We start from the raw sequence: 25529 nt of genomic DNA on the forward strand, positions 1-25529 counted from the left end.
CAAACAACATTTTTGTTTAGAGTTCACAATGACTGATTTACAATAATAAATTAAACAGTGTTCATTTTAGTCCATACTTCAAAATATGTTAATTTTTCTTTTATTTTACCACTAAAATCTAGCTATTTTATGTTTTCATCATGTAAAGGACTTTGAATTGTTGCTGAAATGTGCTATACAACTAAACCTAGCTTGCAGAGAGATTTCTCAGATGAGACAAAACGATTAAGGCTTCAGGTTTACATGTGACATAAAAGCAACTCCTTCTACAGCCCGTGTCAAGAAATTGCAACTTCCTACAGAGGGAATAAAGATGTCTGAAATGCTTTTGGGTAATATTGTTAGATTTTAATCCTTATAAAATATATACTTACTACTAAGAGGATGTTTGGCATTGTTGACATTGACAGTAGAAGAGTCTTCATCCCTGTTGTTCTCCATCCTTTGCAGGAAAAACAACAAAGATTTAGATATTATAAAATGTCCAACAGCTGATTGAGCGGTTTCAGCTGTAGGTCATGGAAAGCAGGCGGATTCTTCTTCCTCTTCTTAAAAGTCGTCAGGATCTGATGCAGCATCTCTATCGCTGCTCTGTGGGTTATTTACTTTCTCAAACAGTTTTGGGAAACAAGTTTGCTTCTGTAACAAACCTTTCATGCCAAGAAGTTAGTTCTCACTCTGTCTGATAAACTTTTCTGCAATGTTCCTGTCCTTGGTTATAAAATATATCTATTCACTCCATAAAGAATTTACACTCTGATGCATATAATATGTTTTATAATGTTTGCTCTTGTAGAAGATATGTAAATAAATCAACCACAATTGCTCATTTGGTGATCAGACCAACTGTAAAACATTGACTTTGTCCAGCCAGCATAGTGTCAAGAAAATCCGAGATCATCACACTTCCCCAATGTTCCTGTCCTTGGTTATAAAATATAAGCGGATTCATATTCATCTATTCATACCACAAGAGCTGATGTATGTGTTTTACAGTATTTGCACTTGTACAATAATATTTGATAAATCGACTCATTTGGTGATCAGACCAGTTGTAAAACATTACCTTTGTCTTACCAGCATAGAAAGAGGAAAAATAAATAAATGACTAAATTATCCTTGCTATAAAAGGACAAATAGGGCAGTGCTGGAAGGTTTTGTAAAAGACATCCAAATTCAAAAATACTTCATTGATCCTAAATGGAAATTAAATGTTACAACTCATATCAATTCAGATTCTTCAAAGAGTTAGGGAGGACTCCATGCTTCCCTCTTTGGAGAACGGCGGCGGTTTGTTTTCTGTTCTCTTTACTTTCACAGCTGATCACGGCCAACCAGGATGTTTATTTCAAACCATCAAGTATCTACTCTCCTCAGTGACGTGCGGTCAGGGGAGGCAGGTGAGGCAGTGCCTCACCAGCCATCATGGAAAGAAAGAAAATATATAATCATAAAGTAATTTAAATTGTTATATTCATCCGGTGGTTTGTACTAAAAAATATTTATTTTTCATGTAGCTTCACCAATTTCGATTTTTATTTGTTCAAAATCGCTGAATTTTCTTATTTTCCCATTCAAATGCTTGGAAGCGATGCCGGTGAGGCAGCAGCGAGCTCTGCCTCACCTTGGATTGCGCAACCCCTGGCTCTGCGCTGGCTGCTAAGCGGAGAGAGCATGTTGCTGTACGGCGTCAATAAAATGGTTTAAACACATTTAATATGTGAACTTATTTCCAATAATTTAGCTTATGTAAATAATGTACAGTGCTTTTTGTCACCAACTGTGTTTGTGTAACGTGTTTCGTGTAATGAGCGATTATAAACGGCAGAGAACAGGTTCGAGGTGAGGCAGGCAGTTCTCTTGCCTCATGGCAGGGGCGATCAAGATCCCAGGACGTTACGCCTTGTTCACTCCTCAACTGCCGAGTAAGTGACAGCGAGCTAGGCTAAACGATTCGGGAAGCAAGTCAAGTGCAGCGATAGATTATAATAGAGATAGTGATTTTTTTCCTCTCGCTTATCCCGACTTTCGACATTTATTTTGTTTTGTTTTTTAAGGAAATGTGTGTTTTGTGAGCTACAGTTTGTATGTGTAAGGATGCAGAAGTGAAACATAACCTGTAAACTGCTGTCAATCTATGCATCTATTTGCAAATCTGATTCTGATGACGTCAGTGCCTCACCAGCTATGAACCTCACCGCACGTCACTGACTCTCCTCTTAAGGTCCCTGATTTTAAGCAGGGACCTTAAAATCAGGTCAACCACTGGAAAAACAGCAGTTGACAGTGAGACGCTCACAAAACAGGCCGGATAAAGTTGATCCCGTGAAAAAGGGGCACAACGGTAGCTGGCATTTCAGCTAACGGCAGTTAACTGTCACTTCCGATGCACAGAAATATCTCAAAATAGAATCAATATGAATAAAGTCCTGTACTTCAAAACAGTTGTGAAAATGATACCTATCTATTACTTGTGCACTTAACCCACCTGTGAAAACAGAAATCGGAGTCGTCTTCCGTAATGGCTTTGCAGCGATGCTGACTTCGTCTTCTTCTTTGACGGTTATTAGCGGTTGGCAGGCAACGAAATTAACGCATTATCGCCACCAACTGGTGATTGTGGAACTGAATGTCAGTCAAGGATTTTGTAACCGTTAATTCAAGAGAGCGAAATATCTCACCTATTAGTTTCCTGTTTTTCTTTATTATTTTCTGACTTCCGCACATTTTACTGCGTTTAACTACTTCTGCTAACTTTAACCAATTATGCCAATAAAACGTCTGCTTCTTCAGGAGATTTTTTTTTTTAGACATTTCCAATTTTTAACTTGGAGAAAAAATGAAAATGACCTAAATAAATAAATTATCAATTATAACTTTGTGTTGGAGTTGCTTTCATTTACCAGAGTTTAATCAAAGTTAAGAAAAAGGATAAATGAACTTTCAGGTACACATGAGAAATGCTCAAAATATTATCAGCCAGTGAATTGAAGAAAAGATATTTAGGATCAGTAAATCGTTCAGATTCCAGTTCATTAGTCAGATTGCAATACAACAATTCAGAAAACAGATCAAATATCTTAAAGAAATTCAAAAAGCATTTTACAGAATATGATGCGTCTAATGATATTTTATGGGTACCGGATCATCATGGTGTCCAAGGGAACAAACTGGCAGATGAAGCTGCAAAAGAGGCAGATAGAAACTCGCTTGTGGGTTTAAATTTCCATTTTATAAAAACAGATTATTTTTTTAATAAAACAGAAAATGGAGGAGAAAATGCAAAAGCTATGGGAGATAGGAAGAAATATTAGTTCTATAAAATCCCCCCCCCCAAAAAAAAAAAAAAAAAAAAAAAAGAAAACTAGAGAAAAGAAAAGTAAATTGAAGACGAGGAGAAGAGACAATTACTTGTCGCCTTAGATTTGGGGATAGTGGGCTACACAGCACTCAATGAAACGCAGTGGGGATGATGGGACAATAGAACATGTTCCATCACTTAGAAAGATAACAATTAATTCAAAATTTAAAAATAATTAAACTTAAACTAGGTTTGATTGACTTATTTAGTAATCACTCGAAAAGTTAAAGTTATCAGATAATGTTTCGCTAAATTGAATGAACAGAAATATAATCTTTCAGTGATATTCTGTTCCACATTTCATACCAGTCGGTGGCGGTAATGCACCAATTGCGTTGTTTGCCAACCGCCACTAACCATCAGAGAAGAAGAAGAAGAAGTCAGCATCGCAGCAAAGGCATTACTGAATACTGATATCTGTTTTCACAGGTGGGTTAAGAGCACAAGTAAGAGATCTGTCTCATTTTAAAAAGTATTTGTAAGTTCAAGACAGTGTTTTGTTCACATCGATTATATTTTAAGATATTTTTGTGTATTAGAAGTGACTTGTTACTGCCGGTTAGCCTAAATGCTAACTACCGTTACTATAGACACGTTGCATGTTATTGTTTACGTCCAGAAATTTCGGGCATGCGCACAACGCTGGAGAACAAAAAGACAACCGTTTACCTGCCGCTTCCGCTTCAAAAACAATTCCGTTTATAAAATGAAACATTGAGATGTAGGTATCATTGATTTAGGGCAGTTCGCCGCTTCAAGGAAAAATAACGCTGAAAAACCGTTGAAGAACAGCTCCAAACCACTCGTTCATTTTTCTCGGTCCCTGTGTTTGCTACGCTACGCAGACCCGTTGCCATAGAAATGACTGACAACAGTTACACTATTATATCAATATTCAACAGTAAAATCCGTTTCTTGTGTATTAATCCCAAATTAAGGCTGTTGCTAGCAGTGGCGGCTGGTGCTAAAAAAACTGAGGGGGGCGCACACAAACAAACAAATGAAAAACAAACAAAACAAATGTTAAAAAATAGCACTATTTGAACATGAATTTTGCCCTCCTTTCCTTCTGCCCTGCAAATTTCTCAATTACATTCTTGTTAAAGCCAGTCATCTCTGTGACTAGTCTTTTCTCCATTGACAACATGGCCAATGCATTCAGCCTGTCCTGAGTCACTGAGTTTCTCAGAAAAGTCTTGATTCTTTTCAGAGTTGAAAAGCACCTTTCAGCTTCTGCTGTGGTCATGGGTGTGGTGATGAGGATCTTCAAGAGCGTGACAGTTTCTGAAAAGATTTCTTCTACATTGTTTTCCATAAACAGCTGGAGTAGGCCCACAGCACCACAACAGGCTTTGAACTCTTCCTTGCTGTAGATGAGAGTAAGCTCTGTCTTCAGCTTACCTCGATTGAGCACTGGATAGGCTTTTAAGGTGTTGCTCAGTGCATCTTCAGGAAATGCTGTGTTGTATTGTTCAAATCTGTCCCCCTGCAGGAGTGTGGCACTAACAAGGTGGTTTGTGAAAGAAAAGCGCTCCCTGGTGTGTTCCAGTATGATATCACAGACCTTAAGAGAGAAGGACAAACATGAAGATTATGATTTTATAATCACATTTTTCATTCTAAATATGAAATGTTATTTTGTCCTTTCTATTAAGTCATAGAAAGAAGGAACACATTTTATTTATAAACTTACTGATTTTAATAACATTTGCTGCCATTTTTTAAGGCTGTGTTATGAAATGTGTTACAGCATTTTTGTGGGACAAGATTATACAAAATTCAGTAACCAAATGTTTTATTCCTCATTACCCATAAACTTCAGTACAACTTAAATAATAAAATATTTTGCTGACAAACATTACATCAACATACCTACACAGCATAGACACAACTAAAGGTTTTTCTAACTACAACGCACATCTTCCTAATATATTAAATAACACTACTATAAACCAGTGTAACAGTGATTTTCCACCACAACTCACCTCTGCAGCAATCCTTTCATGGTCTTCTACACTGACGCTTCTTCACTGGCTGCCTACTACAACCACGCAAGGCCAGCTCAAAGGCTCCACAAAACTTAACACAGTCTATTATTCTAGAAAGGATGTGCTGATTTTTTGTCACCTCTTCATTGTGCCTTCTAACAGCAATCCTGTAGCCTTCATCTAGCTGTTGAGCATTGCTAAGTTTCCCCCAAAAACTTAGCTTCATTGCATTGTCTAGGTGGCTGCGGCTGTTTTCGTGCCGTTTGCATTTTTCTGAAAGATGTTTTAAGTCTCTTACCCCAGTTGTCCACATTGCCTCCGTGCCAGAACTTTGAAATAGCAAACACGGAAAGCAGTAAAAGGCATTGCTTACATCACATCCAGCTAGCCAACTCCGCTTGTCATAAGAAGAGCTGGAAAAAGCCCGTGTGTAGGATCGTCCACGATCACTTGCCCGCTGCTGAATTTGTAAATTGGGACGATCCGGTCCAAGCTCCTTTATCCTGTTTTTTTCTTCAAGTGAACGCTTTGTAAAAGCATTTTTTTGTAAAGACAAAACAGAATTTTCTCTCATTTTGAAACTACTCCACTTTGCAAACGTAAACGTGAATCGACCTAACGAACTGCAGCTGCGCTAATGAGTCGAATCGGGGATTGTCCAATCACACAATGTTTTAAAAAAAATTAGCCAGTACTGACACTCTACCAGTAATGACACAACAGAATGGGTGTGTCTGGGACACAGAGCGCTGCGCCCTGTGGAAAACCTTAAATAACCAATTAAAAGTCAGCCTCAGATCACCTGCTTGCCAAAAGTTGATGCGCCTACATACACTCTCATTAGAACAGCGCCCTGCACATAGGATAGGAAGTGTGCACGATGTGATCAATTAAATAGAATTATGTATTTACTATTTGAATAAATTATAACATGTCTATTGGACACACAGTATGAATAAATACATTTCTAAGTATTTTGCAGTTCAGAAATCATTTATTATCTAAACAATTTAAAGGGGGCGGCGCCCAAGCGCCCCCTACTGGCCAGCTGCCACTGGTTGCTAGTGGCTTTACCCCTTGTGCCCAGCGCAACACTGAAAAACTTCAGTCCACCTGCTGAATGGACGCCCTTCCGGTCTGTGTAAATAACGGTCACAGAGCGGACAATCAGCTCCCAGATTGATTTATTCTCCATCTATTTAGGAACCTGTGAGGCCCATTGCTGTTTCCAGTAGGGTTTGTCATTTAAGGCTATTTCTGTGGGGTTAAAGGCAAAACAGGATGTAGTCTATGCCTCACTGGTTCCGTCCAGAACACAACCGTGAAGCCTCCGCTTGAACGCAGCAGAACCAGAATCAGCCTCCTGAACGCGCAATTATGCACTATAGAGAGGAGAATAATGTCTGGTTGAGAACGCTGAAATAGCAGAGCTGCTGCTGTGAAAAGTAACAACAAAAATTACGAACTGTAACAGTGAAGATGAGCAGAGCAGGTCAACAACTTTTGCGTCTTTTCCCCTAGCTCTACTTCGGCAGTCCCGCTGTACCGTACCCGGCCTCGCTCCGCTCTCCTCCGTAGTGATCGGGTTTTCACAGACCCTGCTGGGCCTGTAGCAGGGCGACACCTCGTGGCGGTGGAGAGTATTGAGCCCCACCTCCAGACGTCCTATTCCACATGCTGCCTCATAACTTTACAACAGAAACGCGTTGTCATTTTTCTGAGGCAACAGAAGAAGAGATAGCTGAGCTGATTTTTATAGCCTGATTGGGATTCTTCTGGGATTTCAAGAAGAGATGCCCAGTGGGAGGAATGCTGCAGAGTAAACAAGGTTTTAAAGTAGTAAATACACACATACATTTATGTAACCTTTCAAATAAAATGACCATGTTCATTAACACAAAATAAATAATGATGTAAACAGTGACATGTATAAAATGCTTTGTAATTATGCTCATATTTGCATAAACAGCTCATGCATTACAGAAATCTAAGAAACGAATGTTTCCAATCTCTGAGGTCTTTTTCTATTACTGCAAAATCAATCTAGTCAAGATTATCAAAAATTTATAATATTACTTGAGTAAATGTAATTAGTACAGTGTAGTAAAAGTACTTTCCCTTTTCACATAAGTCCTTTTAGAAACTGCTGAAGTAAATGTAACTAGTACTATCTGAACATAGATAACAAAATTATTATCCTGTTGTTGTTCAACTCAGTCATCATCTGGCTAAAATTATCTGTTCAACTCACTGGAGAAAAAACTGCAAAGTTATTTGTCTTTTTCTGTTTTGCTGCTGTGATTCTAACACACACCGGCCTGCTGGTCTGCACAGCAGACATAGTTCTTTCTTTTTTTTAGTTTTTCTTTTTCTGATGTTTCTAAAAATGCTTTTAGAAACATCAGTGAAAAGAACCAACACCATGCAGAGTGGGTAGAAATAGTCAGTTATTTTTTACTAAAAGGTTTAGGCTTTGTTGTGTCTTTTTATATATTTTCCAACACTGAACTATTTGTTCTTCTATATACCAATGATCACTTAGTCATTTCTCTTTCTATGCTGGCTGGACAAAGTCAATGTTTTACAGTTGGTCTGATCACCAAATGAGAAATTGTGGTTGATTTATTAATATATCTTTTACAAGAGCAAACATTATAAAACATATTATATGCATCAGAGTGTAAATTCTTTATGGAGTGAATAGATATATTTTACAACCAAGAACAGGAAAATTGCAGCAACGTTTAGGAGACAGAGTGAGAACTAACTTCTTGGCATGAAAGGTTTGTTACAGAAGCAAACTTGTTTCCCAAAACTGTTTGAGAAAGTAAATAACCCACAGAGCAGCGATAGAGATGCTGCATCAGATCCTGACGACTTTTAAGAAGAGGAAGAAGAATCCGCCTGCTTTCCATGAGCTACAGCTGAAACCGCTCAATCAGCTGTTGGACATTTTATAATATCTAAATCTTTGTTGTTTTTCCTGCAAAGGATGGAGAACAACAGGGATGAAGACTCTTCTACTGTCAATGTCAACAATGCCAAACATCCTCCTAAATGTAAGTGACTTTCTAAGTATTTTACGGTTTTTGAGAATTAAAAAGTAGTAATACTACCCTAATGCATTTCATACATTTTTATTCCCTCTGTAGGAAGTTATAGTTTCTTAACATGGGTTGTATCAGGAGTTGTTTTTATGTCAAGTGTAAACCTGAAGCTTTAATTTTCTTCTCTCATCTGAGAAATCTCTCTGCAAGCCAAGTTTAGTTGTATAGCACATTTCAGCAACAATTCAAAGTCCTTTACATGATGAAAACAATAAAATGGAGAATAGCTAGATTGCAGATGTGCAATAAAGGAGAAATAAACACAATTTTAGTGTGGTATAAAATTAGTGATGTTTAATTTATTATTCTGAATAATCTGATATCAACTCTAAACAAACATGTTTTTAATGTTGTCTTACGACCCGTTTCGGAAGACCTCAACAAAATCAAGGGGTGGGATACAACACCAAAAGACATTTTCAGCCTTTTTGATTAATTTATTCATAAAATACGTCTAGGGGTAGCAGGCGGTATCTCTGGCCACAGGCTGCATCGGCGTGTGCGCGCCTCAGTCTGGTCCTCTGTCAGGCGCTGGTCTTCCTCAGACATGGACCGGCCGACCCCAGAGACTGCTCCCAGGGGTACACCTCTGTCAGGTACAATACTCCCTCATGTGTTCAGTCAGAACCTCTGAACTGGCTCCCACAGGACCTCGTCCCACACCGTGTCAAGCGACCGACACGCCCCACAATGTTTGTGTGTATGCCATGAATGGAACAAGCACTCCTTATGTACGGTCTCTTAGGCTGTCTAATACTGTGCTAGTGACATGTTGATTTGTTGCTGCTTTGCTTTGACAGCCTAAACAGTAAAAAATTATATTTGCTGTAGCAGATACAACAAAGTCCTTCTTGGATTGCAAATTGAGTAATTTACTCACCTCTCAAAATACATTTAAACAGTATTCACACAGACTCCTGTATAATGGTCAAAACCTTGTTTGTTTGCCCTTCCAGGTTCATCACCTGTCTACTTCTTGTCGCCCTTTGGCTCAAGTAGTAGGCCAAGAGCCTACAGCATCATTTAGTGACCAACCAGGGAATATAGCATCAGGGTTTCCTGCAGAAAACTTGCTAAGCCAGGTGGTTTGGGTGCAGTCATTCATCCAGCGGCCCGTTGTGTTTTTGAGTTAAAATATTTTTAAAGTTAACAATAAATTTGAAAATGTCACTTGGCAGTTCTGCATTATCGGAAGACTGGAAGAGGAATACTGAAACACCAACTATAAAGTCTTTAAAAAAAGACAATAATTAAAAAAACTAAAATAAAACTATGCCAAGCCTGTTGGGGGCACAAGAAAGCCTGGTGGCCCACCAGGATTGTAATGCACTGTGGGAAACCGTGTAACACGTATTTAGCGCCTACAACCAAACACCCCCTCCGATTAAAAAGTGTAAAAGTTCCTAAGCCTGTTCCAGCCTACAGACTGCAGAACAAACCCAGCCACCATTAACAATTTTAGTAGTAGTTTGGTAGTCAATTGTCAATTTGTTTCTCCATTTTCTCTCTGCTTTCCTGCAGTTTCTTTTGAATTTCTTTCTGTCTTCATTTTTCCATGAGCATAGTTGTTTATTAAGAACGTTTTTTGAAACTGACAGAAGTACTGTAATTTCCGGACTATAGAGCGCACCTGATTATAAGCCGCACCCCCTACATTTTTAAAGGAAACACATTTTGTACATACATAAGCCGCACCGGTGTATAAACCACATGTGCCTACATTGAAACATGAGATATTTACAAAGAAAGACGGTACACAGAAAGTGTTTTTAAAGTTTTAATAATATGCTGTAGCTTTTCTTTCTGAACAGCAGCAATATAGCAAAACAACACTAACAGGGCTGGTTTAAATAACATACGGTTAAAAGTCACGGAGAGCCGTCATCCCCTTCCTCCTGTGCACTGAAACCATGGAAGTCTTCTTCCTCACTGTCTGTTTCCTTCTTTATCGGCTCGATTGCTTTTAACTTGAAAGTTGCATCATATGCATTTCTTCTTGCATTCTCCATGATGAGGGTCTGTTCAAGCTAATTTTATTCATGCACAAAGCACGATGTTACATTAGTCTTCCTCTACAGATATATTCCAGCTGTTTCAGGCTTCCCTTTTCTGCTCCAGCGCCCCCTACTGGCCGTTAGAAAAAAATCATAAATAAGCCACATCGTTGTATAAGCCGCAGGGTCGAAAGCGTGAGACAAAAGTCGCGGCTTATAGTCCGAAAATTACGGTACATGGTCCAGGTTAGATTTCAGTTTGTTGAAATATGGGCTGACCATAGAATCACAAGAATCAGCTGAAATAACAGAGAAATTTTGGGTAACACCCTAAATAAAAGGATCAATTACTTCAGAGGTAAGATGGTGCCACGTAACAGTTCGAGCCGTAGTCTCACACTGAATCAAATCAGTGACAGTAAAGAACACACAGTTATGGTGAGACAGCCAGGTCAACAACAGAGGACCCCCTGTTGTGAGGGGGTTGGTTGACATGCGGGATAAAATTCATACAGTTTAATGTTTTAGAAACTGTTTAGACAGAGTCAAATGGACTACCAACGTGTAGATTAAATCACCAGTCACAATAATCTTATTATACTTAGCATGAATAAAAGATAAAAACTCCATGGGGTCTGTAGACAGTAAAGCAAACTATTTGCAAGTTGCTAGAAACAAAGCCATGTTGCTCCAAAGAAGGGAGGGTATTGCTCAAGTGAAATCTCTTTAGCACCCAGTGAATTATTAAATATTGAAGCAGTACCACCACCTTTCCTGCCACTTTGAACACAAAAAGAAAATTTAAAACAGGCCTCAGTGAGCACAACCGATGCCTCTGTGTCCAACCAGGTTTCTGATAATTACAAGCAGTCCAGTTTAGCATCTAAAATAAGATATCTACAATTAAAGATTTGTTTAAGAGAGAGCAAACATTTGAAAGAGCCATATTAAGAGTGACTGGTTCTGGTCTGCTCTTCATCCCCAGAACCAGAACCAAACATGAAGAAGCAGCTTTCAGCTTCTGTGCACCACAAATCTGGAACAAACTTCCAGAAAACTGCAACACAACTGAAACACTGAGTTAATTTAAAACAAGGATAAACCCCCCACCTATTTAAAGCTTCTATTGACCAGCAATCACTGGAACATTGACCAACACATTCAATGTGTTTTGATGATTTTATTGATGGAACTTGGCAAAATTTAAAATGTTTCTGCTTTCACAATTGTTACAGCAAGATGTTTATGATGGCTTTCATGATGTAAAACACTTTGAACATCCTTGTTGCTGAAATGTGCTGTACAAATAAACTTTATTGATTGATTAATCAATAATCTATTGATTCCATTGTTGTTTTTTTCAGCTAAAGAAGAAGTGAAATCATCAACAGTCCGGCTCTCTTCTCTGTTGTTGGTGTGTTTGGGGTTGCTTTCTGCCGTACTGACTGTAAAATTCATCTACAGTGAGTTTCATTTCAACAGAATAAATTTTAAGTAGCTTCCTGTATAAGAAGTATTCAAAGCATTGGGATGCAAGCGTTCAGCAGTAGGAGGAGTTCTGAGGGTTGACAAAAAGTCAGGGACACTGAAGTGTTACCAAGAATCAGTTCAACTTAATGCTGCCCAGCTTGAAACCTGTCAAGGTCTTAAAGTTTTTATGGAAGAGCTCAGGTGTAGTTGAGTAGAGGAGGATGTCTGGCTTGTGAACTGCAGGAATTTATTGCTTTTCATAGATGAGCACTCCAGTGCCTGGTTGCTCCCACCAGTAATCTCACATTTCTGTTCCAAGAAGCTACAGGATGTTAGCCCAGCTGCAGTCTGACCAAAACTGGTTGGAGGGTTTTTATTGAACTATCAACCACCTGATAAAAGAAAGAATACAACTTTATTCTCTGTGATTTAAGATATTTTTTCACATCAGTTGATCTTTAATGTTCAAATCGCCCATCTGAACTACATCTTTTTAAGAACATGACCCAAAAACAGTCCGTCATTCACTGATTTTACAGCATTTTTTAAAGATTCTCATTTTACCTGTTTAAGTAAATTTTTGTTTGTCACATTAATGTTTGGCCTAAAGATATTGGTTAACTATATATTTGGAGTTTCCCAATTTGTATTGATTTTATTTAGGAAATAACCAATAATCTATTTTCCCAATCACATATTTCTCCTAATTTTCAAGCGCATACACTAATCACAAAATTTATTAATGAAAACTCACAAAGTTCACAGCTGCACGCAAATGTATTCCTTTCTCTCCTTGTACATCCATGTACAGACAACAAGCATACAAAACTTACAGCAGCGCAAACATACAGCAAGCGCAGAGGTCACCTCAACACCAAAAGCAAGCAGAGACGCAGAAAGTAGAAATGGCTTCTGCGTATGTTAAAAAGATTCAGATAATCTGGTCAGCAAGCTCATGTTTAGAAATGAAATAATAACTGTACACACTGAAACAAGTTATGCGCACATAGGAGATAGATTGGCGGGGTCAGCATGCCAGCATCTCCTGTCCACTGATGAGGTCAGCCTCCTCATTGGTACCATATCCCAAATAATCAGTGTTGGTGCTTCTCAGAAACTCTATAAAATTAGAGGCATGTCTGAGCTGCACTTTGACTTCCAGTGTCCAACTCTGCCCTGGAAGGACACATCCGCCGGGCCGCTTCAGGTTCGCCGGACACAGGGCTGCAAAGCCCAGATGCACCTTTTTCCTTTTATTCCATTAAATCCTTTATTTCACCATAAAACTACATGGCAGAACAGCTCAAACACCAGTCCTCTCAATTTGGTTAAGTTCAATTGCACAAATAAAAATTTCTATGTACATTTTGTTTCTGTGGGTCGACCAAGAGTTTGACTAACCTTCATACATCCCAGCAGTGCCTCCATCTTGTTCGGAGAATTATCCTTTCTCCATCTAGGTTCTTGATGTGTGAGGTTGAGGAAGAGTCAATGAGTTGAATTCCATTTATTAATATTAAAATACATTGTTCATGCTGTCCTTATGGGCTAGCAGAGCAAAATGGCACCAAACAACAGTTTGTATTTCCTTTTGTTAGTCTCTGTCTAAGCTAGGCGTCATTTCCCTCAACCTTAGCTTTGAGGGTGTCTCCTAACATGTCATTTGCTTTAGCCTTAGTTTGCGCACATGTAGTCTGTGTATATATATATATTGGAGAAAAACAAGTCCCACTCCCAGTCTCGGTTTGCCAGTGCTGCCCTATTTTCATGGTTTCTTAGCTTAGCTTTGGCATTGGGTTATTTCTTTTTCTTTTGGACGTCTTTCTTGAGCATGCAAAAGAAATGGACACTGAGACATCTCCATTGTCACTACACACTTAGACACAGTCTCCACTGCCAGGTTCTTGGTTAGGATATATTTCACATGAAGATTAGGAGACCAGCAACCATGCATCTATCCTGCAGAGCACATCACATGACCCCACATTTAACATGCATCAAAACTCATATTAGTTAAAAAATGTATGTCTTGTTATATTTTCTACCCGTGGAGGTCACTAAAATGTATTGAAACTAAACAGCCTACAGGAAAATTACAATTTAGTGAGAGAAATTAGCCCGACAGTCATGAGGCTGTCAGGCTCATGACTGTCGGCTCTCAGCTTCCTCTCAGAAGCCAAAGTACCGCAGAACAGGGTTCATCAACACATGAACAGGGAGGATATGCAAAGTCAGCAAATATGGACCCCACTGACTCAGTCAATGAGCCTTATTGCTGCAAGGCAACTGTGCTACCAACAGGCAGCTCCCAAAAATAAATGACTTAATGAAATATTAAAATCAGTTAAGTGTTCTTTGGTTCTATCCTAAGAATATTGTCTGATATCCTAAAAAGGTTTAAGAGAGAAACTGAAAATTTTGATGCTCTCTGATACAGATAGATTCACTGACTTTCTGACTAATTTGTGTGTTTATAGTGAGTATGACGTCGGCCAATCAGGTGGAAAATATCAAAACCCTTATAACAGACAAAAAGCGACTGGTTGACGGACGAAAGATGATGGAGAAGCAGATTGAGCAGGTGATCCGAGACAGACGCCTGAGCCTGTTAAAAGAGAGGCTTACCAGAGAGAGGCTTGCTCAAGTCAACGAGGAGCTGAGCAATAAGACCGAGGAGCTGAAACGACAGACAGAGGAGCTGAAGAAAGAGAGAGACGAGCTGAGCAAAGAGAAAGAGGAGTTGAACATAAAGAGGGAGGAGGTGAACCAAGACAGAGAGGAGCTGATTAGTAACACACGGGCGCTGAAGAAAGAGAGAGACGAGCTGAGTAAAGAGCAAGCGAAACAGAGCAAAGAGAAAGAGAAGCTAAAAATAGAGGAAGAAGAGCTAAGCAAAGAGAAAAAAGAGTTGAGCAATGAGAAGGAGGAGCTGAGCAAAAAGAAAGAGGAGCTGAAAGAAAGATATGAGAGAGCAGGACTTATTAAAGAGAAAGACAAGCTGCTCAAAGAGAAGAAGGAGCTGAACATTGAGAAAGACGAACTGAAGAAAAGGAACGACGAGCTGAACAAAGAGAAAGAGGAGATGAGAAAAGAGAAAGACAAACTGAGCAAAGAAAAATACAAGCTGAGCAAAGACAAAGAAGAGCTGAGCAAAAAGAAAGACAGACTGAAGAAACAGAAAGGAGACCTGGACAAAATGAAAGTGGCACTGATCAAAAAGAAAGAGGAGCTCAGCAAGAAAACACAGGAGCTGAACAAAGAAATAAATACGCTGAACAAAGAGAAAGATGAGCTGAGCAAAAAGACAGAGGAGCTGATCAAAAAGAAAGAGCAGCTAAACAAAGAGGAAGACGAGCTGAAAGCAGAGGAAGATAAGTTGAGCAAAGAGAAAGGAGAGTTGATCAAAAGGATAGAGGAGCTCAGCAAAAAAATAATGGAGCTAAACAACGAGAAAGCAGAGCTGAGCAAAGAGAAAGATGAGCTGAGCAAAGAGAAAGTAAAACTGGACAAAGAGAAAGATAAGATGAGCAGAGAGATAAAGGAGTTGAGCAAAGAGAAAGACAAACTGGACAAAGAGAAAGACGAGCTGAGCAAAGACAAAAAGAAGCTGAGCAACGAGAAAGATGGACTGAACAAAGAGGAAGGCGAACTAAACGAAATGAAAGTGGAGCAGAGCAAGAAAAACGGAGAGCTGAGCAAAGAGAAAGAGGAGCTGAACAAAAAGGCAAAGGAGCTGAGCAAAGAGAACGATGAGCTGAGCAAAAAGATAAAAGAGCTGATCAAAAAAACAGAGGAGCTGAAAAAATTGACAGTGAATATGGAAAAAGAGAAAGATGAGCTGAACAAAAATAAAGGAAAGTTGAACAAGGAGAAAGAGGAGCTGAACAAATTGAAAGTGAATCTGAACAAAGAGAAAGATGAGCTGAACAAAAATAAAGGAAAGTTGAACAAGGAGAAAGAGGAGCTGAACAAACAGAAAGCGGACTTGAACAAAGAGAAAGAACAGCTGAACAAACGGAAAGCAGAGCTGAGCACAATGAAAGCAGAGCTGAGCAAAGAGACAGAGGAGCTGAGCAAAAAGACAGTAGCTCTGCACAAGGAGAAAGAGGAGCTGAACAAAATGAAAGATATGCTGAGCAAAGAGAAAGCAGGCCTGAACAAAGAGAAAGAGGAGCTGAACAAAGAGAAAGACAAGATGAAAGTACAGATAAAGGAGACGGAGAATCGATGCAAAGACAAAGATGCCCTGAAAATCTTTTACAATTTTGTCATGACATTTCCGTCCTTTACAGTTGAAAAATTCTGTCCTCTAGATAGTAATTATATTTCTATATTACCTTTGAAACTCTTGATTATTCCTTTTATTTTTGAACTATTCAGTTATCAGTTTTTCATGACGTAGCTGACCATTATTATCACAGGTAGAGTGCTGAAGGTCACTTTTCTGACAACAAAGTGAGCCAGTAAAATTGATTCATTAGCAACAAGTTAACAGCCAAGTTTTGGTTTGTTGTTTTTTTAGTGAACACTGTGGTACACTACTTCTGACTAGAATGATATCGTAATTTAATCACCTTCCAATATTGATCTGCACTCTACCTTTAAAAGCTTTGCTTGAATAATTTTGATGATTGAAATATTAAATAAGTCTGCATGGATTTCTTTTAGAAATATATTTTTTTCTTTTGAGATTATTTAACCAAAGTTTCACTTCATTCTGCTCTTTCTCCTTGTCTAGTGAGACCAAAATGTCTGGATTGCAGGAAAGGCTGGATTTCCTTCAGGGGACACTGCTACTGGTTTTCTGATGCAGAACGATATTCAAACTTCTGGAACATGTCTCGAGATTTCTGTCAGTTTGATAGTGGATATTTGGTTGTAATTGATGATCTGGAGGAGCAGGTAAAACAAAACGTCACCTCTACTCTTGAAATTGAAAACTAATCTGAAAGTTTCTGGTAGATTGATAACTTGACAATACTGAATTGCACATATAAATTGAATCAACACCTCCTAAGTAAAATCAAGTGAGAATAGAAAACCAAAGAGGAGGAGGTGTTGCCCTAATACATAAGGATTTCTTTAATTGCAAAAAAATATTTTTAGGTCATTTTCACTCTTTTGAATATCTGGGGATTAGGGTTAAAAACCATAAACAAGGTCTGATACTAACTATGCAAAACCCCAATATTTGTGGAAAACATCTTAATTTGCTTTAATGAGTTTTATGTCTTATATGCACCAATTGTGACGGTTTAACAATGTCTGCATTACTGCTTCGTTGAAGCCTATATGTGATTCATTAGGAAGGAATCAAGGTTGAATCCCAGGTCCCCTCTGGTTCAACATGTATTCACTCCCAATAAGATCAGCTACCATAACTACACAGATGATACACAACCAGTGATGGCATAGTTACTTTGCAAAGTAACTGATCGGATTACTGATTACTCCTTGAAAAAGTAACTTACTAATTACTTGAATTGGAAAGTAACTCAGTTACAGTAAAAGTAACTTTTTAAAAACTTTTCAGCAATGCTCCACCACCTGTGAAAATCACATTGATTTTTGCCAAAACTTAATTGCAAGTTAATTTATAATGATAACATCAACAATGTATCTCCACTTTTAAGGTAGAACTGAAAAGGAGATGGTTTAATGGTTGGAACAGAAACTTTAGTAAATTGTGGATGTTTTTCTGTGTTCCAGTATTGTCTAGAATTTTAGCTCCCCCCCCCAGCCCCGGTGTCCAGGTTGTGTGTTACGGCCCTGTGTTTGCTGTCAGGGCTCCACCTGCGGCTCCACAACTCGCATGTCCTGCTGCATAGATTTGTGACACTTGTCTTAATATTAATAATTATAGAGGCGTTTAGTGGCAGAACTTTACAGACTCGTTCATTTGTGGCTGTTTTCCCGTTTATTTCATATTAGTCTTGATGTTCGAGATAATTCACAGGTAATATATTAACTTGACATTAACAAAGACACAACAGTTCGGATCATCCGGGAAATGATGAACAGAGAGAGACTGACTAAAACTAACTGGATGTCAGACAAATTCTGGGGTTTATGTCTGCTTATTTGCAAGCCCAAAAACCGCAACCTGCTACTCATTAAATCTGCAAGCGACTTTACTAAAAAACAAGCCCAAAGCTGCTTATGATAATCGGACTTGGCGAGCAAAACTCAAAATAGTTCCTGTTTTACCAGGAACAAAATGCACACCTCACTCTGCCCTCCGTTGTTTGTTTCTGTCGCTGCTCATACTCCATCCATACATCCATCCATCTTCATCCGCTTATCCGGGGTCGGGTCGCGGAGGTAGCAGCTTCAGAAGGGAGGCCCAGTCTTCCCCCTCCCCAGCCACTTCCACCAGCTCCTCCAGAGGAATCCCAAGGCGTTCCCAGGCCAGCCCAGCGTGTCCTGGGTCTTCCCCGGGGTCTCCTCCCAGTGGGACGTGCCCGGAACACCTCACCAGGGAGGCGTCCAGGAGGCATCCTGGCCAGATGCCTGAGCCACCTCAACTGGCCCCTCTCGACGTGAAGGAGCAGCGGCTCTACTCTGAGTCCCTCCTGGATGACTGAGCTTCTCTCTCTAAGGGAGAGCCCAGACACCCTATGGAGAAAACCCATTTCGGCCGCTTGTATCCGCAATCTCGTTCTTTCGGTCATGACCCAAAGCTCATGACCATAGATGAGGGTGGGAACGTAGATCGACTGGTAAATCGAGAGCTTCGCTTTTTGGCTCAGCTCTCTCTTCACCACGACGGACCGGTACAGTGCCCGCTTGACGGCAGACGCTGCGCCAATCCGCCTGTCGATCTCCCGCTCCCTTCTTCCCCCATTCGTGAACAAGATCCCGAGATACTTGAACTCCTCCACTTGGGGCAGGACACCCCCCCTGACCCGGAGAAGGCACTCTACCCTTTTCCGACTCAAGACCATGGCCTCAGATTTGGAGGCACTGATCGCCATCCCCGCCGCTTCACACTCGGCTGCGAACCGCTCCAGCGAGAGCTGCAGATCACAACCTGATGAAGCCAAAAGGACCACATCATCTGCAAAAAGCAGAGATTTGAGCCTAAGGCTACCAAAACGGATCCCCACAACACCCTGGCTGCGCCTAGAAATTCTGTCCATAAAAGTAATGAACAGAATCGGTGACAAAGGGCAGCCCTGGCGGAGTCCAACTCTCACCGGAAACGAGCCCGACTGACTGCCGGCAATGCGGACCAGACTCTGACACCGGTCATACAGGGACCTGACAGCCCGTATCAAAGAGCCCGGTACCCCATACTCCCGGAGAACCCCCACAGGACTCCCCGAGGGACACGGTCGAACGCCTTCTCCAAGTCCACAAAACACATGTAGACTAGTTGGGCGAACTCCCAGAACCCTCCAGGACCCTGCTGAGGGTGTAGAGCTGGTCCATTGTTCCACGACCAGAACCAGAACCACACTGCTCTTCCTGAATCCGAGGTTCGACAATCCGACGGACCCTCCTCTCCAGAACCCCCGAATAGACCTTGCCAGGGAGGCTTAAGAGTGTGACCCCCCTATAATTGGAGCACACCCTCCGCTCCACCACCACCACCCCGGTCTGCCAATCCAGGGGAACTGCCCCCGATGTCCATGCAATATTGCAGAGTCGCGTTAGCCAACACAACCCCACAACATCCAGAGCCTTGAGGAACTCCGGGCGGATCTCATCCACCCCCGGGGCCCTGCCACCGAGGAGCTTTTTAACCACCTTGGCGACCTCGACCCCAGAAATTGGAGAGCCCAACCCAGAGTCCCCAGGCTCAGCTTCCAAAATAGAAGGCATGTCGGTGGGATTGAGGAGGTCTTCGAAGTATTCTGCCCACCGGCCCACAACATCCTGAGTTGAGGTCAGCAGCACACCATCCCCACCATAGACAGTGTTGGTGCTGCACTGCTTCCCCCTCCTGAGACGCCGGATGGTGGACCAGAATCGCCTCGAAGCCGTACGGAAGTCTTTCTCCATGGCCTCTCCAAACTCCTCCCATACTCAAGGTTTTGCCTCAGCAACCACCCGAGCTGCATGCCGCTTCGTCCGCCGGTACCCATCAGCTGCTTCCGAAGTCCCACAGGCCAAAAAGGCCCGATAGGACTCCTTCTTCAGCCTGACGGCTTCCCTCACCGAAGGTGTCCACCAACGGGTTCGAGGGTTGCCGCCGCGACAGGCACCCACAACCTTGCGGCCACAGCTCAGATGAGCCGCCTCGACAATGGAGGCACGGAACACGGTCCACTCAGACTCCATGTCCCCCACCTCCCCTGGGAAGTGTTCAAAGTTCTGCCAGAGGTGGGAGTTAAAGCTCCGTCTCACAGGGGATTCCGCCAGACGTTCCCAGCAGACCCTCACAACACGTTTGGGCTGCCAGGTCTGACCGGCATCCCCCCCCACCAGCGGAGCCAACTCACCACCAGGTGGTGGTCAGTGGACAGCTCCGCACCTCTCTTCACCCGAGTGTCCAAGACATACGGCCACAGATCCGATGAAACGATGACAAAGTCGATCATCGAACTGCGGCCTAGGGTGTCCTGGTGCCAAGTGCACATATGGACACCCTTATGCTTGAACATGGTGTTCGTTATGGACAATCCATGACAAGCACAGAAGTCCAACAACAGAACACCACTCGAGTTCGGATCGGGGGGGCCGTTCCTCCCAACCAGGCCCCTCCAGGCCTCACTGTCGTTGCCCACGTGAGCATTGAAGTCCCTCAGCAGAACAAGGGAGTCCCCAGGTGGAGCACTCTCCAGTACCCCCTCTAGGGACTCCGAAAAGGGTGGGTAATCTGAGCTGTCGTTCGGCCCGTAAGCACAAACGACAGTCAGGACCCGTCCCCCCACCCGTAGGCAGAGGGAGGCTACCCTCTCGTTCACTGGGGTAAACCCCAACGTACAGGCGCCGAGATGGGGAGCAACATGTATGCCCACTTCTGCCCGATGCCTCTCATCTTGGGCAACTCCAGAGTGGAAGTATGTCCAGCCCCTCTCAAGGAGACTGGTTCCAGAACCAGAGCCATGCGTCGAGGTGAGACCGACTATTTCTAGCCGGAACCTCTCAGCCTCACACACTAGCTCCGGCTCCTTCCCCACCAGAGAGGTGATATTCCACGTCCCAAGAGCTTCCACAACCGAGGATCGGACCGCCAGGGTCCCCTCCCTTGGCTGCCACCCATAACACAATGCACCCGACCCCGTTGGCCCCTCTCACAGGTGGTGGGCCCATGGGAGGGGGGACCCATGTTTCCTCTTCGGGCTGTGCCCGGCCAGGCTCCATGGGTAAAAGCCCAGCCACCAGACGCTCGCCGTCGTGCCCCCCCTCCAGGCCTGGCTCCAGAGTGGGGCCCCGGTGACCCGCGTCCGGGCGAGGGAACACGTAGTCCAAAGTTTGAATCCATCATTGGGGTCGCTGCTCATACTGTCGCATAAAAACGGCGGTTACTCCCCAAGACACCTAGAGGAAATAAAATTAAACTACAAAAGAAAATTGTAACACAATGCAAAGTGATTTCAAAAAGTAAATGTCATCTGACTACTGGATTTGAAATAGCAACGCGTTAGATTACTTGTTAGTGAATAAAAGTGGTCCAACGTCAGTAACACAGCTCTACATTATGATGTCACCAGGTGACTCTGAACCCATCCAGTCACTGATTAGATGCTTAGAACAGATAAATGTGTGGATGAGCCAAAACTTTCTCCAGCTGAACAGAAACAAAGCTGAAATTATCATCTTTGGGCCGAAAGAGGAACGATCTAGAGCAGTGTTTCCCACACCTGCTCCTCAAGGGAATCTGCCCTGCATGTTTTAGGAGTTTCCCTGCTTCAGCCCAGCTCATTTCAATTGATGGATGATTAACAGGTATTTGCTGAACTGCAATCACCTGAATCAGGAGTATAAAGGCAGGGAGACTAAAATATGCAGGGCAGTCTGCCTTGAGGACCAGAGTAGGAAAACACTGATGTAAAGTCAACGGACAGCTTCAGTTATTACAACTAAAAACCAGCGATCAGGCCGAAACCTGAGAGTAGTGATGGACTCAGACCTGAACATTAAAAGCCACATAAAGACAGTTACAAAGTCGACCTTCTATCACCTGAAGAATAATTTCAGGATTAAAGGAGTAATGTCTCAGCCAGATCTAGAGAAACTCATCCATGCGTTTATTGTTAGTCACACTGATTACTGAAACAGGCTTTACAAGTTTGACTAAAAAAGTCAATCCTCCAGCTGCTGCTGATCCAGAACGCTGCTGCTGGCGTTCTGACTAAAACCAGGAAGATGGAGCACATCACCCAGTTCTACAGTTCTTCCACTGGCTCCATGTAGCTCTGTATAAATCACTGAACTGTTTAGCACCACATGAAAGATCTGCTGCTGTTATATCAACCCTTCAGAACCCTTAGGTTCTGGTTTTGGTTCTGCTCTGCATCCCCAGAACCAAACATGAGAAGCAACAATCAGTTTCTACGCAACAGAAATCTGGAACAAACTTCTGTAGAATTGTAAAACAGCCGAAACACTGAGTTCCTTTAAATCTAAAGACCCACCTGTTTAGAGTTGCTTTAAAACATTAAAATGAAACAAACATTTTGATTACCATTTAGTAACGATGGCACTTGACAAAATGTAACGCTTCAGTTAACTGTGTTGTATGACTTTGTATTTTTGTATTTTTATGATATAACACTTTGAACTGCATCGTTGCTAAAATGTGTTGTTCAAATAAACTTGATGGATTGACAGGTTGAAGGAAAAAAGATTTATGACAGTCTGAAATAAAATCTGTTCACAGAAATTTATCACCAAGCACGCCAAACCCTACAATTCTAAAAACCAAGGATACTGGATAGGGTTACATCATACGTTACCCGGATGGTTTTGGGTTGATGGACGTAAGAACACCCATGAGTAAGAATTATTATCTAAAAATAATTTTTCATATTTGTTGAAACTGCTATCATGTCCTAACAGTATGGAATCAGACTAATAAGATGTGAAAACATTGGGCTCCTCTGCCTTCTCCCAATGCTCTGAGTGCTAACTAGAAGCAACCAATCAGAGCCTGGGGGCGGGTCTTAGCGCTGTCAGTCACAATCTAGTGCGGCTGCTCTCTGCTACTGCTTTTCCCAATCAGCAGATCCAGCTGTGAATGCTCAGGCTAGTTAGCATAGCCACTGATGGCAGCGGATACAGTTTTACTGTAACAGTAAGTTGTTTCTCTGCCGTTAGCACATTTAGCAGAATCTAGATGAGGTTGAGTGACAACGTTAAGACCCTCCTCCTGGCGTAGCCATTGTCCCTTTAACTTTAAAGTTGGGTTTATTCTTCCAGCTGTAAATCTATGAACATTCAGGGCATTTGCTACCTTTTTGCTTCTGTTAATGGCAAGTCCTTTGACTAGGCCATTATTGTAACATGCAATGAAACACAAAGTTCTTCCTCACTCCGGATTGGTGAAGGCCTTCATTGGTTAAATGAGGGGTGATCAAGAAAAACCCCTGATTTGCAAACACATGCTCTCATGAAGCATTCTGTTCAGAGGGATGAATAATTCTTAGACTTCATCTTTGGAAGTACTTCTTTATGTTGGATTTGGATAAAATATTGTTGTTTCATTGGTTTATTTAAATGTTTAACTCCTTGAAGTGTCATTTATTTCTTGAAAACATCTGAGAAAATTTCAGTTTTATCAAAATCCTAAGTTGCTGTTGCAGTTGAATAATTAGATTCAACTGTAGAAACAAGAACATTTAGGTTGCGGCGGTGGCGCTGGAGTGAAACGTTCGACTCCTCAGTCTAATCAGTTATCACAGGTTGAGTCCCGACCTGTTGACCTTTGCTGCATGTCTTCCATCTTTCTCACAACATGATTTCTTGTCAAATTAGTACGACTAGATCCAAGATAATCCTTTAAAAGACTAGATCTTTGGTAAAGCATTTAGAGCTTTAAAATCCAATCTTCCAAGTTTGTAAAACACCTTTTATTTACTACAAGTCTAGTTTCTTTTCAAGTGTGTCTTTATTTATGTAGAGACAACAACACATGCTGGCAGTATTCAGTTGATGTCAATAAGCTGCTGTACATTTTTTATTTTACAAATGTTCTGAGGTTCATGTTTCTGTCTTAAAAGTTTCTGGATAAAAGGGATTCCCCATACTTCCGGAGCAGCACTGCATATGCCAGAAAAAAAAGCCAAAGAGAGCTGGAAAGCAGAAGACAATGCAGTGAAGAACAGATTCATCTGTGAGCATCCCATGACTGTTTGGCCCTATAACTAAAACTTCTCTTAAAGCTTCAGTGAGGAATACTCTACTGTGTCACCATTTTTTGACAAATGTCATGAATGAAAGCACAATTTCTGAAGGTTTTCTCCCACATTAAATGATTGAATACAGACGTGGCGTTTCGACAGGAGACTCACATCAGAAGTTGTGGCGGTGTGCATCTCCTGGCATGCTGGAAGGGACAATGTTTTCATTAACCTTGTCAGGTTAAAGCAGAATATTCCATTTCAGGCCGATAATGTGGCAGTCATAAACCTTTATGCTCCTTATACAGGTGATGAGTATTTTCTAAACAACTATTTTCTTCTTTACTTGATCTTGATAAATACACTCTGGTTTAGTGGGCGGTTTCAACTGTTGGCTTGATGAACCTCTCATCATTAAAATGAATGTCATAAGCAAGTCTGCAGAGGTCATCCAAACTGTTTTATCTGAACGCAGACTGTGTGATGTACTTTAAATCCCGACCAGAGGGAGTACTTGTACTTCTCTCGTGTTATTGAAGAATTGATTATTTTATCACTGATACTAAATGCCTGCTGCAGATCCGTTCCTGTGGCTATCAAAGGATACCTATTTCAGACTGCGCCCCACTCACTCTGTTCCTGTTCCTTCCTCGCTTTCCTAAAGTTCATTTAGGATGAGATACATGTCTTGTTTGCGACTTTCTCCCAAGACGCCTCCAGCATGTATGGAATGCCTTTAAAGCCCAGTTAACGAGGCACGATTTTAGAATTGCCGGCTGATTTTCAGAACTTGAGAGATGACACACTAGCCGATTAAAATTGCAGGTATAACGTGTTTGATTTCAGAGTGTGGTTTCACTCATAAACATTCCAACTCCAGAGATGAAATCCCGTAAAATTCCACGATACCACACCTGAATTTAGAGTAAGCAAACATGGGCAACACGTTGAAGCAGTAACTGTAGTTTATTTTTTTAAAAAGTTAAAGCTTTGGATTAGGAACTGGAGATCAGAGCGCAATCAAGGGTTATATTTGTTGCACTACGATGTGGAGGTGAGTTGTATTTTTTCCCCTGTGTAACAAACTGGGTTTAATTTCTTTTCTGCTCTGTTGTTTCGTTAACCGAAACTGTTTAATTATACGTCTTTAAGTTGATGTTGTAGAATATGTGCAGGTACTGGGCCTTGTTTCAGAAAGCTGAATAATTGAAAGATCCGAGCAGATTGAGCTGGAAGAGTGCATGTTGTGCGTATTCGCTTTTAGAAAACCAGATGCCAGTTGTACTTATTTTTTCCCAACTGATCATGGAAGGTCTTCAAGC

At 41.4% G+C, this 25529-nt stretch overlaps 2 protein-coding genes across 8 annotated transcripts in view; one reads left to right on the plus strand and one right to left on the minus strand.

Annotated features, from left to right (window-relative positions):
- The window catches only part of LOC122831854 (golgin subfamily A member 6-like protein 7), a 26138-nt gene extending 21967 nt beyond the window's left edge, over positions 1-4171 (minus strand). For 2 of the 5 annotated variants that reach the window (XM_044118372.1, XM_044118370.1), the window contains exons 1-2: positions 4031-4171; positions 375-442 (exon numbers count right to left, since the gene is read on the minus strand). In XM_044118372.1, the coding sequence (XP_043974307.1) occupies positions 375-441 (67 nt within the window). In that variant the 5' untranslated portion in view covers position 442; positions 4031-4171. Of the gene's footprint in view, positions 1-374; positions 443-2488; positions 2604-4030 lie in introns of those variants that run through there. The other 3 variants (XM_044118371.1, XM_044118369.1, XM_044118374.1) reach the window with 2 other exon arrangements.
- Positions 3619-24353, plus strand: LOC122831848 (trichohyalin-like). 3 transcript variants are annotated; one of them, XM_044118353.1, is made up of 8 exons: positions 3619-3790; positions 8341-8408; positions 8915-9052; positions 11815-11913; positions 14398-16236; positions 16659-16822; positions 22749-22864; positions 24088-24353. In XM_044118353.1, exons 2-8 carry the CDS (start codon positions 8342-8344, stop codon positions 24233-24235), a joined length of 2571 nt encoding a protein of 856 aa, XP_043974288.1. In that variant the 5' UTR covers positions 3619-3790; position 8341; the 3' UTR covers positions 24236-24353. The 3 variants fall into 3 exon arrangements, with proteins under 3 accessions (XP_043974288.1, XP_043974290.1, XP_043974289.1); XM_044118354.1 differs by lacking the exon at positions 3619-3790 and adding an exon at positions 6883-7177; XM_044118355.1 differs by lacking the exon at positions 8915-9052 and having other exon boundaries at positions 3622-3790.
- Positions 24354-25529: the final 1176 nt, after the last annotated feature.

This window comes from Gambusia affinis, linkage group LG05, assembly GCF_019740435.1.
Source record: "Gambusia affinis linkage group LG05, SWU_Gaff_1.0, whole genome shotgun sequence".
Lineage (NCBI taxonomy): Eukaryota > Metazoa > Chordata > Actinopteri > Cyprinodontiformes > Poeciliidae > Gambusia > Gambusia affinis.